Source organism: Patiria miniata, unplaced genomic scaffold (genome assembly GCF_015706575.1).
Source record: "Patiria miniata isolate m_02_andy unplaced genomic scaffold, ASM1570657v1 HiC_scaffold_5, whole genome shotgun sequence".
NCBI lineage: Eukaryota > Metazoa > Echinodermata > Asteroidea > Valvatida > Asterinidae > Patiria > Patiria miniata.
The window spans coordinates 24,407,280-24,420,225 of record NW_024037072.1 but is presented as its reverse complement, the minus strand read 5'-3'; the positions used below and the strand labels follow the sequence as shown (position 1 = coordinate 24,420,225).

The window sequence follows — 12,946 nt, the reverse complement described above, 5'->3', positions numbered from 1 at the left end:
AGGGTGTCATTTTTAAGAGGATATTCAACCCTAACAGAAGATATCTCCCTTTGATTCACATGTGCCCTACAACTGTTCCAATTAACAATAATATCTCGGTTTCGTTTTTTTTATCCACCCTGTGTTAATTTTCTATCTCCATTGATCATTGGAAATAAACACGAACTACAACCAATGAGCTATTGCACATCGTCGTTGTTCGTCTTTCAAAATCAATTATTTATTTTACAAGACTCTTCAGTTTTTAAGCAAAACTGGTTTCAGATTGAAATTAACTGATCGTACCTTTTGGAAGGAGGCTTGTCAACTGATTTGATTTTGGTCTTTACTGATAAGTAAAGACCTAAAACAAGTCAGTTGTGAACACTCAAACGCGAAGAGATTGCAATACAAACGTGCTTCTTAAGGGGAAGTCTTCAATTTTTTTTCTGATAATAGAGGTGCCTGTCTAGTAACGAATTTTTGTTTAGACTTTGTCCATTGATAAGCTTTAACAGTTGACGGACAAACCTTAAAGAAATACATCATTTCATTTCAGATAACGAAGCGCCGATTTTTCAAAGTTGCGAGTCTCAAATTGTGTGGATAACACCGGGAGTCAATGAGTCTATAGTCGTCTGGGATTCTGCTTTGTTTGCTGTTGTTGATGCTGTTGATGGTCCAGTTTCTGCAAGTTGTTCATTCGTCAACGGAAACTTGACTAGGGTCCCTGTCGGATTAAATAATACCTTACCTCTCGGGTTGACAACGGTGGATTGTGAAGCCTCTGATGCGGCTGGCAATAATGCTAACTGCCAGTTTACGGTAACTTTGTCAGGTAAATAAAAGATTTAGATTCTGTATTAAAAGCATAACTTTTGGTCTTTATGTTTAAATGCTACTCCCATATTATCGTCAGTGCATGTATAAGTAAAATCAGGTGTGGAGCGTTGCAACTGTGCTGGGTGACTGTTCAGGTTCATGGACATGATGACTGAAGTCGCGCATCCAATGTTATGATTTGATTTGTCAATACACATCAATAACAGTTAGCAGAGCATATTGTGTTTTTTTTTGGGGGGGGGGGGGAGAGTTGTTTTCAGTGAATCATCTTTTGAAATCAAATAACCAATCTATGTTTCTTTGTCCATCGTTCATGATGTAGCCTCTTCAGTGCCCACCACCGACCAAACAGACTCAGCAAGTGAAGGTAAAAACCTATATATTTATTAAGGACACCTTTTCTTGGAAGATGCACACAGTCTTGCTCGTTGTTTTCCTGATTGCTTATCTTGTAGCATGGCCTATCAGATAACATTTTTTCCCCAGCAAAGAAACTTAACATTATTTAACATTTTATTTCAGTAACATCAACTGATGGTAGGATATCCACAACAGAGACCACTGAGTTCCCAACAACCGCGAATGGCATGGGTATGGTTCCTTGTAAATCATGGTAGGGAGTTGGGGTTAAATTCAAACATGATTGATTAGTCTGGGTCCAGGAATTTCACGTGATGTTTTACACATTTTATGTGGAATTCCATGCATGTGCCGTATAGGTGTGGTAACATGAACAGGGAAAAATTTGGACCCCGAAGTGTAACCATCGAATGCCAAACTAAACATACACACGTTTGGGCAAGTTCAGGCGAGGACCATTATGCGACTATTGGTTGATTTCATTGTGTACGTTACTACGCCTGTGCACATTATTTCAACGTACAATTAGTCATTAAAGGTAGCCTACAGTCTCTTGTATTACGTTCATCCCGAAGACAGAACAGGAACAACACATTCTTTGTTGTTCTCAGGAGCTCACCTTTTTTGAAAATGGTCCTTGAACACATGATTGTACGTAATACAAGAGACACATAAACATTGATGCACATTAATTGTGAATTACATTTCAGATGTGTTGTTCCCGTTTATTGGGCCAGACGTAATCTATGTGCCCTCTGGAGATGACGAGACATCTGGGGAAGTGCACATATCTATACCCTTTCCCTTCTTGGGTCGAAACTACACCTCGTTCTATGTGAGTTCCAATTGTATTGAGTTATTTGTAGCGATGCTAAACTAATGTATGCAGGGTGAGTAAAAGGAAAGGAATCCCAAATGGTGCCTTCTATTTTTTGAAGAATTTCTGCATGCAGCGCTTTCCAAATGTAGGATATGAAAGCCCAATTAAATAAGCTTTCTTTTAGTGAAAGAATCATTCACGTCCTCTTCGAGTTATGGAATTGAAAACAAACACCGCTTTTTGTATTCTTGTCCACGAATCACATCTAAGGTACGTGGTATTCAGTAAAAATTAAACCATGTCGTAATCCTCAAATTGATATCAGAATAATCTCATACGTCCCCGGGGTAGGCAAGTAGTAGGCAGGGCAATGCTATAAACTCTTAACATATATAAAGCATGTAATTTTAACATTTGAAGCAGCGTGTAATTAAATAAATGTTATGATAATCGACAGTTACCATTGTTATAAGAGGGTTCTTTGTTTGTGATCTGTGGACAAGGTTAAAAAACGGTGTCTGTGTTCAAAACTCTATACTTGAAAAGTACATGAGCGATTTGAATGATTCTTACACTAAAAGAAAGCTCATTAATTGGGCTTTTATATCCTAGATTTGTAAAGCCCTATATGCAGAATTTCTTTTGAAAAATAGTGGGGAACCACTTGGGTTTTACTCACCCTGTATTGTTCCCAATATAATTTAGACGAGTGATATTAAAGGCGAAGAAACGAGAAAAAAAACATGAGGTGTAAACTAAACATATACATCTCGTAGTTAAACTCAACCCAACATAATGAACTTTTAATTTAGGAAAGTTAAGAAAAGGATTCAAATTTAGTTCCCTAAAACAAGGCCAGTCAAGACAGGTGTTTTCGTTTTGTAAACCCCTTGTTTTACTGTACACCTAATGAAACTGAATCAACTTTTTGCTTTTGTAGCATCGGAAGATCACCAGACAATAACAATATTTTGGATCATGGTCACTTACTTACATAATAATCACAATACGCAACCTTCTATCGTAAAAACCTTTTTCAGGTGAACACAAATGGAGTGATTTCATTCAATGATGACCTTACTTCGTTTCCACGCAACCCAATACCCTTGATGAAGGAACCACTGATTGCAGTCTTCATGACCGACACATCTACCGAGGAATTGGGCTCCCTTAGCTTTCGTCAATTCAGTCTGCGGACACCCCGAAATGAGATGTTGTTCTGTGAAGCAGATGAAACAATCAGAGAGGTGTTCCCTAATCAGTCCAACTTCACGACATCGTTGTTGTTGATTGTCACCTGGTACAGAGTTCCGCCTTACGTTTATCAAACATCAAAGGCAGTTGTGAGTAACGTCTATTTATCATTATGGGAAGTGGGGGCTGGTAGCATCGACGATTGTGCACACTAATGGACAATATATGGTGCTTTTCAGGGCGATACATGCGCGAAATTAAAAATAAAAGCACCCACAACGGCCGATGGGACAAAAAAGGGCACGATGTGTTTTTAAAAAGGGCACTTGTTCAGAAAAAAGCACTTGTTAAAAAAAAGGGTATTCTTTACAAAATATTGGGGGGGGGGTATAAATATTCCCTTACCCACCCGCTGGCTACGCCTATGCCCTTTAAAACTGCCTCAAGCAACACAAGTGATGCAACTTTCATTCATTACTACAGCAGGTGCACTGGTATACATAAAGTATACATTAACTTCCAATGTAATGACTTAATCGTTACCTTCGTGTATAGAGAGCAAACATTTGTCATGACTGTTCTTGTGATACAGTATGTATAGGATACCTTTGACTAGCAGCCAAATTGAAACTTCAAAAATTCCTTTCTGATAATTGTACTTTAAAATAGCTATGGGTTTACGTACGGCTACCAATTCTTTTTGTTATTGATTTCAGGAAAACACATTTCAAGCCATTTTAGCGACTGATGGTTTTCGGTCCTTTGCTGTGTTTAATTATGAAGACATACAGTGGATCCATGGAAGCAGGTCTTCATCTTCAGAATTCGCACAGGTATAGAATTACAAAAAACGTTACACGATATTTTTCATACTCTAAATCAACATGCTACAAATTGTTGTTTATTGTTGCTCTGATTTTCGCGAAGAGGTTGACCATAGCATCGGCAGAGTTTCGCCATTTTTGACTCATAAAGCATAACCATTAACTAGAGATTTTGAAATGCCTGTTCAAATCATATCCAGGTTGGCTTTGATGCGGCTGATGGCAGCAATTTCTACACTATCCCTGCATCATTTACAGAGGATACCCTCTATGTCCATCAAGACTCCAACATCGGCATCAGAGGGCGATGGGTGTTTCGTATCGACCAACCAATTGTGGAGAGTAAGTAAATTCCATAAAGACACAACCAATAGAAACATTTTAAGTAAAGGGAAACATGTTGGTAAAGTGATTTTTTTCCTGTTTTTGAAAATATGTTTCTGGGATTCCAATCCCTAACAGGCTCAGGTGCGGTTCTAGAGCCTATATTTTAGGGGGAAGGGGCTATATTGCGCAGGGGTGGATCCAGATATGTGTGCAGGGAGGCCAGCTGAAATGTAGACCAGTTTGGTTTTCCGGACACTTAGGCCTCAGCAAATTAAAAAAGTGTGTGTGGGGGGGGGGGGGGGGGGGGGGTGGGCTCGTACCATATTTTCAATGGGGAGCGCTAATATAATCCTACAATCATGCACATATATTATATTACATATTAGTGTGCAAACGCCCCCTTCTCACGTCTATTTTTTTAGGGGGCAGACTATTTGCATGTGCCGTCATCTAACATTTGCTTCTGCAATTTTGTTACGAAAATTGGGGGGGGGGAATGCTAGACAAAACAGCCCTGCTCTGGAGTAAATATTGATTGGGTTCCGAGACCCTGTCTGATTCCTAAAATACGATTCCCGCATTTCCTCCAACCCCTAAAACTGGAACCCCTAAAACTTATTAAGGAACCCCGGGTTTTATTGCCGGAAGAATAGTGATGGTATAAAAAAGATGATTACAAAAATATATTTAAAAACCTTCAAATTCTTTTGCAGTTCCAGGTGTGAATTCATCTCGGAATGCTAGTGAGATCGCTGAAGTGTGTGCTACCCCAGGTAGGTATCATCACTGTTCAGTCTCAGTTCGACTAATGAATTTTGGGTTTTTCTTCAGCTACTCCGGGTAGTGAATTATTTTTCCTAAAAATCATTCGCATTACACGGTTGTTGAGCGCCCACTTCGATACGCCTATAATAGCTAATATTCCCATGAATTTGTCGAGAAGTTCAATAGCTCAGCTGGTAGGGTCTTGATTTTGAACCGCGAGGGATCCTCACGGTATGTGTTCGAAGCACCATATTTACCCATTTTTTTTTTCATTTCTAATCTGAAGCTTTGAGGAATTTTTTTTAAGGGAAATATAGGCCGAATTTCAGTACGTTGGAATTCATTTTTGTTTTCCCATTTTTTTAACATATTTTTTCCCCTCATGTTTTTAAAAGATCCAAAACGTCATGCGGATGTTGTTCGGGGCAACAAAATTGGCCTTCGGGCAGGCTGACAAAAATACATAATGCACTGTCTCAGTTTGTATAAAGAGCGATGGTGATTGGGAACAAGACCGGAATATGCTAGAGTGGAGCAGATAAAGTTCTGAATCATGAAGAGAATGTTAGTTAACTAAAGCCAGTTTTAGTCAACTAAAAACAGTGAATCAGTTAAAAAGGCTTCTTCTTCTTCTTTTTTTTACCAAACTTAGATGGAAGTCAGTGCTTAGCTGATGGTAATCCTCAAGGATGCACCTGTTTGATTTCACCTCCTCAGTGTTCATGTTCGGAGGGATTCTTTGGCTTAGATTGTTCAAGTAAGTTTTTAAACAAATCTCATCTTTTTAACAGCAAACAGTTTGTACTCCTTTTCCTTTAATTTGCCCACAAAAACTTTGGAAACCTGTGGCCAGAGTCGCAACAAGTCACTGATTTTGTGACTTGAGTCGAGTTGAGTCAATTTAAGAAGTGGCTCGAGTCAAGTCGAGTCATTAGGTCAAGAAGGTCGAGTCGAGTCAAGTATTTAGCTCGAGTCATTTCAAGTCACAAATATTTAAACACTATACAATATTAAACTAAACACAAAAGAGAAAGCACTTTTTTGTTTTTTAATTTTACATTCAGGCTATTACATGTGATGACACCACATTTGACTCTTAATGAAAATAAAAAGGGGGTGCCAACTAATCGCCATCCAACTAATGTGGACACTGATCAAACTGATTTTTTTTTGAGACTCGAGTCTTTTTAGCCTTCCTCGAGTCCACTCGAGTCGAGTCATTCTGATTAGGGACTCTAGTCGAGTCGTGTCACCGAAAATTGTGACTCGAGTGAGACAGGAGTCGAGTCATTGACTTGAGTAATTACAACTCTGCCTGTAACAGCTGACAAAACCTTTGCAATCTTCACCGATGTATGAACAACTTGCGCACATCTGCTCACGGATCTCCGTGACCCTACGGGTGCAACCCTGCAAAAAAAATCCCATAGACACTAGTGCTAAATGCGCATACTTCACAATTCTTTTAAAAATACTCAGAACTCACACAGGTATTCAAGCTGCACAGAAAAATGATGATCAATGTGTCATCTTTCATTTTCTTTTCATTTTTTGGTGGGTTGACCGTTGACTTTTCGAGATTTTCTCACCCAAAGAAGACGACCCCTATTTTCCCCAAAGCGGAAAAGTAGCCATCTTGAAAAACGATCCCTCCACAACATGGCAAAATAGCGCCACTTTCGAGCCCAAAAGCATCCAAAATGCTCAGAATTGGAAGCCCCAGGTCCGGGCAAGAGGTTCAGTACCATATCTCTTCAATTCCCTAATTTGATGGCTCTCAAAACTCTCTAATATAGAATATTTTGAGGGTATAACTTTTATTCATGAGCTCGGCGGACGGATTTTTGGCCTATTTACAGGCGTGCACCCCTACGCTCAGCGCATGAAAATGACACGAAAACAGAGCCCTCATTGCAAACTTTTGTCAGTAAAAAGAAAGAACGTCTATGTTTCTCACCAACTCGCTACGCATTTGAAAGTTCAGAGTATTACCTGTAGATAGATTGGTTATTTTTAACAACATATGATGCATGGGGAAAACGGGGCTTTTTTCACTCCAAAAACGGGCGTAAAACCTCAAAATCGGCAAAGTCAATGGAGGTCAACACGATTATTGATCATTTTCCGGTGGGTTGTCTCACTAAATTGAATGGCACAGTCGTTTTCTGTATCCCACAGACTCAACTCATGCTTCTGAATAAACTACATGAAATATCCTTTCCACACATTATAAGAATCATTTTTATTGGAAGAGTGGACGAAAGGGCTTTTTTTGCTTCCAATCATGGAACGTCTCTTTTCTAGACCATGACCCGATTATAATATGCAACGTGTCTCTGTAGTCTGGCTCCATGCATAATAACTACGCGTGTATTAATTGGTAGGTAGAATGGGGAACAAGGTCAGGCCATTGTTTGTTTGCTCTTGATAGTTTGTTTTCCACCAATTCAACGCCTTAAAACTACATTTTCCAGTGCATGAATATGCCTTCATACCATAGGTTTTTATGTTATTTTCATAACATCCTCTGGATATCAGCAAAAGGAGTCTTTTTGCAGTTCATGTTTGTCGGACCATAGCATATTAGTCCCTAGAGGGGTGTATTTGTGCATGGTTTGCGTTATCTCGCCTTTATAGTACAGTCTATATACGTATCACATTTTTAAGTAGTTTGCTTATCAAATCTTGTATTCAGACCATTGTTTGATGTGCTGAAGAAAACATGAGTACTTTTTACATTATTGCACGTCGGGTTTCAGGTAGCTCATCTTCACACTCAGATTGTGAATAAAGAGGCTGGATAGAGTCATCGTGTTTTAGTCAGGTTCACACATGATGATATAGATTGCTGTGCTTTTGTTCCAGGTATCCTTTTCCCTTTCGGCTTTGGAGACAAATTAGTTCTCAACAAGGATGATGGCAGTTCTGGCGAAATTCCAATTCCAATCGAGTTTCCATTCTTCGGTCGTGATTTCAATTCTCTATATGTAAGTGCTAAGTATTTTTTTTCTTGACAAAACGGCAGAGAGTGGTCATCGGTACGGTATTCCCTTAAAATCATTTTTTCCCCCTCCAAAGGTGAATACCAATGGACTAATCACATTTGTGGAGGAAAATACCGGCTTCACCTTTACAAGGTTTCCTCTGGCCGAGGACATTCCCGGGCTGGCAGTATATTGGGGTGATGTAGACACAGGAGAATATCACCCTGGAAGCATCATGTACCGTCACCGTCTCCGCAACTCCACAAGGGATGCCATGCTGTTCCTTCAGGCGGACGAAATCATCCGACAGGTGTTTCCAGGCCTGTCGGACTTTTCATCGACATGGATGCTTGTGGCAACGTGGCACAAAGTAGCTTTTCATGATGCTGACGATAATGACGATCCTGCTGCAATTGTGAGTTGCATGACAATCAAACAGGTCCACTCGATAGTCCAAAGGTTCAATAGTCCGAAAGTTTATTGATCCGAAGGGTCCATAGTCCGAACAGGCACATTTTTCATACCCTGCGGTTCATTGGTCCGAAAATGAAACAACGTTCGTTAATCCGAACTCGGACTATCGAAATGTATCGAACCTTCGGATTATTTAACTTACTCTCTTTCTGGACTTAAATTCGGACTACAAACCTTCGGACTAACGGACATTTGTACTAACAAACCTTCGGATTAACGAACCTTCCGACCATCAAACTTTCAGATTACAGAACCTTCCGACCGTCAAACTTTCGGACTAACGAAACTCCGGATTAATGAACTTTCAGACTATCAAACCTTTGGACTAACGACCCTTTGGACTAATGGACCTTCGGACTAACAACCTTCGGACCATCGTACCTTTGGACTATCGAATCTTCGGACTAATAAGCCTTCGGACTATCGAATCTTCGAACTATCGAGCGGTGATCCAATCAAAATAATACAGGTCACAATTTTTAAGCGCAGATTCAAATATAATTGAACGTCAGTGGGTTTGACAGGGAACTCGTTAGATTTATCTCTGACTGGTCGATTAGATTTTTTTAATTGTTTTTTGTGTGTGTGAAAGGCTTGTTTTGATGACTTTAAAAATCGCTGTAGCTATTTGTAACTAAGTCGACCGCTGCGAATGCGTCATTTATCAACCCAAAAGTTCTCGGTATTTACTTCCCTTTAAAAAATCCTCTCGAAATGAAAAATGATCTGCTTCAATTAAAAGCAGGATTTGATATAACACAATACAATTAAGAAAAAGACATATTTTTGGAAACTAAAAAAAGAGTTCTCATCGAGATTTATACCTAGCTGCACTTTCAGCACGCAACCACACGTATTTATCCCGTTGAGCTACCGAAGTGTCACTGTAGGAATTTAAAACCTCATACATGTCATGTATATTCGTGATGTTCCGTTACTGTAGCCGTTGAAAACGAGTTATGCTTCCGTTAAATAGCCACTTCAGTGAAAAAAAAATCATTTGCGTTTAAATTCCAAGCACACCTCCGTGCTTGCGTGTAAGCTTGAATATAGCACGCGTGAGGTATGCTCGGGATTTTCGGGTCCGAGCGCCCGAATTCCAAAGACTGAATTGGATTCACGTTGTTGATGCCCTCTACTCCCTTGGTAGTCTTGGTAGTCTATGTAATAGACCATGAGAACAGATTCGCTGATTAATTATGCAAGACAACCGCCTCTTTTCCTCTAGGTTTTGACCAATCAGCAGGCACTTTATCGTCGGTCATTCACCGTTGTCGCGTCATAAACTTGGTTGAAAAAAACCTAGACAAAGCAAACAATGCTGTGGTCAGGCGCTCTGTATTATGTATCGCGATACGCGCCAAGCTTTTCTAGGTAGTATATATGTTAGTCTAAAGGTAGTCTGGTTCCCAGACCAAAAGATTCCGACTATTCCTGATGAATCTTAGGTGAGGTAGCCTCCGGTAATACAATGTATTACAATTTACATCACGTGACTAAAACGGGAGGAATTCCTCCTTTTTCCGAACTGTCCGAAGTTTGCCGAATTAATTTCGTCGACAATCGGATAGTGTCCGAGTATTTCCGAGTATAATATAGGTTTCATTAACTGCTAATTGCTTATTAAAAAACTTTAAAAAACTAGTTGATAATTAATATCTATTGCTTTTATTTAGAAAACTTGAAATTCAACGACGATTTTGCACTCGGATCGTATACGAGGGGCGAACTTTTTGCTGCGTCATGCACTAGTTTGAATTTGACAACCGTTACCGGCATTTTCCAAAACGCGGCGTGGTCTCAATTCGGCTCCGCCTGCTAACAGTGCTGTTTGGGTGTCCAACTTTGAAGATTCCAGGTTAAAAATAGTCAATGTTTTTTTTTACAGAAGTATTAAACTGTATATCATAACTGTATGATATATGAAGCAAGTGATTTATTTTTAAAAAAAATTATCGGAACATTAACAGCTTTATGTGATAAAGCGAATTCGGAAACGAAGTCGAGCTTTGAAAAAGGGCCGTCAATGTCGTCATGTATATTTTTAGCCACGGAGGCTGCCTGACCTACAATTTAGACGTGTAGACGTCGGAGGAAATTGTCAGGTCGGGGAACCAGACTAGTCTAGAGGCTGGATGTTGTTATTGTTTGTACGCGATAGCCCGCCGCGACGGCCGCCGCACGAGGGCGCTATCATGACCAACCAATATCGCCCACGAACCCGTAAGAACAACGTCTAGACCACTTGCTATTGGTTGTGTAATGCGCGCGCACCTGTTTGGCCTAATATAATGCAGCGTGCAATTAAAAAAATCATAGGAGCTCCGAAGCAAACTCTCAAATTTCTTCCAGTAGGTTTAAAGCTGCAGCAAGACTTTTGTGCAATTTCACTGGTCAGCTCTTTTGTTGTGTGTAGTATGTGTGGGGCTGAAAATGTACCGTAATTGCCTGCAGAAGTCGCGCATGCGCACTAATTTCCCCCATTTTCAGGGGGAGATTTTAGCAAGTGATCTAGACGTTGTTCTGACGGAATCGTGGGCGATATTGGTTGGTCGTGATAGCACCCTCGCGCGGCGGCGCGGTGGGCTATCGTGTACAAACAATAACAACCTCTAGCCTCTAGACTATATAGATGTAGGCCCTATGCCCGACCGTATTTGTATCACAAAACATAGCATTCGAATTGACCAATCAAACACATCACATTTAGTCCCGATTTGGGAATGAAATGACGTCACAATTTAGTAGAATCGACTCCGATTGGCTGAGGCTTGGGATCGCATCGGAGACTGGGCTCCGGTCCATGGACATTTACGGGTGATACTCGGACTACAACCACGGCGGGTTACAAGAACAAAATCTAAATCCAGTCATGTACCGAGACTATCGTTAGGCTCTCCAGGATCTTTCATAGAAGACAGACTTATTGGACGCGATGGCTTTAACGCGCTAATTGTCAGGGTCCGGCTGCTTTTTGGGAACAAAATGCATGTCCACTAGCTCCTGGACCAAGACCAGCCTATGTTGACGGTTTCAGTTGTGCACAGGCTGTCGGGTAGTGTAGATTGTGGCTTATGGTGGATAGTATACATTTTTCATGACTTTGTATACGAAAAGATGGTTGTGTGAAGATAGAAATGTATCTGTAGACCTCCAGATCGCCCGGCCTTGTTGCTATGTGGTTTCCTGTCTTGATACAGTTCTTTGTCTTTCTCCACAGTTGAATACATTCCAAGTTGTATTGCTGACGAATGGTGTGCAGTCTTTTGCCATGCTTAATTACGACAATATAACATGGACCACGGGTGGAGCATCTGGTGGAAACGAATCTGGACTTGGAGGGGATCCTGCGCAGGTACTTCAAAAGAACAACAATCCAAGAAGATAGTTATCTTGGTTTAATCGCAGCACACCTGTGCGTAAAATTAGATTGTCCCTGTTTTGCCCTTCCCCCATTTTACATGAACGGTTGCCAGGAGTCTTTTCGCAATTTCGTATGTCACTGCTTCTTGCCATTTTGTCAAACTTAGGTTGGTTTTGATGCAAGTGATGGCATCAACTACTACGAAGTACCAGGTTCAGGGAGTGACGACATTGTCAACATCGATGGCAGATCAAACATTAACACAACAGGTCGTTGGCTGTTCCGTATTGACCTCCATGAAATACAAGGTAGGCCCACGTGAGCATTAAAGGTAACATGTTTCCAGCCTCCAAGGATATAAACGGAGGGGGTGGTGAGGATATACCTTATGAACGTTTTGATTACGGGGATGGGTCATAAGATTTTCTCTAAAATGCCGTATTTCACGAGTGGTTTTCGTTGTCAATCCATAAAATAACACAGGACCAGTTGTAATCAGATGTCCGACCGCCGATGCAGTCAATATAACCAGCGGGAGTGGTTTGGGCAGTGTAACATGGACTCCTTCCCGTCCGGTGGCCGTGAAAATATCCGATAATACGCCTGTGCCAGCTTCATGCTCCATTCCAAACCCAAGTGGTGGTGATGACATCATAGTGACTTCAGATTACCTATTTCCAGCTGGCACAACAAGAGTCACCTGCGATGCTCCGACTGCAACATGTAGATTCGACGTGGTTGTCTTTGGTAATATAATCTATTTGTGTCTCTTATACATCGGTCGTTAGCATTTTACAGGGTGCATAAAAAAACGAAACCGAGATATTATTGCTAAATGTGAATCAAAGGGAGATATCTTCTGTTAGGGTTGAATCTCCTCTTCAAAATGACACCCTAGTCATGTCATTACATTCATGGTTGACTGAGCAGTGACCAATTTTATGAAAGGGTCTATTTAGAGATTTGCGCCACTTTTCTATTGTGGTTTTGTTGTGTCAATTGTCACAGAGTG

At 40.6% G+C, this 12,946-nt stretch overlaps 1 protein-coding gene across 1 annotated transcript in view; it reads left to right on the top strand.

Annotated features, from left to right (window-relative positions):
- LOC119741303 overlaps nucleotides 1-12,946 on the top strand; it is a 77,945-nt gene that overhangs the window by 25,932 nt on the left and 39,067 nt on the right. Inside the window, exons 13-26 of the mRNA XM_038217054.1 lie at nucleotides 539-817; nucleotides 1,145-1,189; nucleotides 1,345-1,413; nucleotides 1,893-2,017; nucleotides 3,043-3,345; nucleotides 3,913-4,029; nucleotides 4,221-4,362; nucleotides 5,061-5,120; nucleotides 5,765-5,869; nucleotides 7,978-8,099; nucleotides 8,191-8,511; nucleotides 11,791-11,925; nucleotides 12,101-12,242; nucleotides 12,418-12,681. Of these exons, the coding sequence (XP_038072982.1) occupies nucleotides 539-817; nucleotides 1,145-1,189; nucleotides 1,345-1,413; nucleotides 1,893-2,017; nucleotides 3,043-3,345; nucleotides 3,913-4,029; nucleotides 4,221-4,362; nucleotides 5,061-5,120; nucleotides 5,765-5,869; nucleotides 7,978-8,099; nucleotides 8,191-8,511; nucleotides 11,791-11,925; nucleotides 12,101-12,242; nucleotides 12,418-12,681 (2,229 nt within the window). The remainder of the gene's footprint in view (nucleotides 1-538; nucleotides 818-1,144; nucleotides 1,190-1,344; nucleotides 1,414-1,892; nucleotides 2,018-3,042; nucleotides 3,346-3,912; nucleotides 4,030-4,220; nucleotides 4,363-5,060; nucleotides 5,121-5,764; nucleotides 5,870-7,977; nucleotides 8,100-8,190; nucleotides 8,512-11,790; nucleotides 11,926-12,100; nucleotides 12,243-12,417; nucleotides 12,682-12,946) is intronic.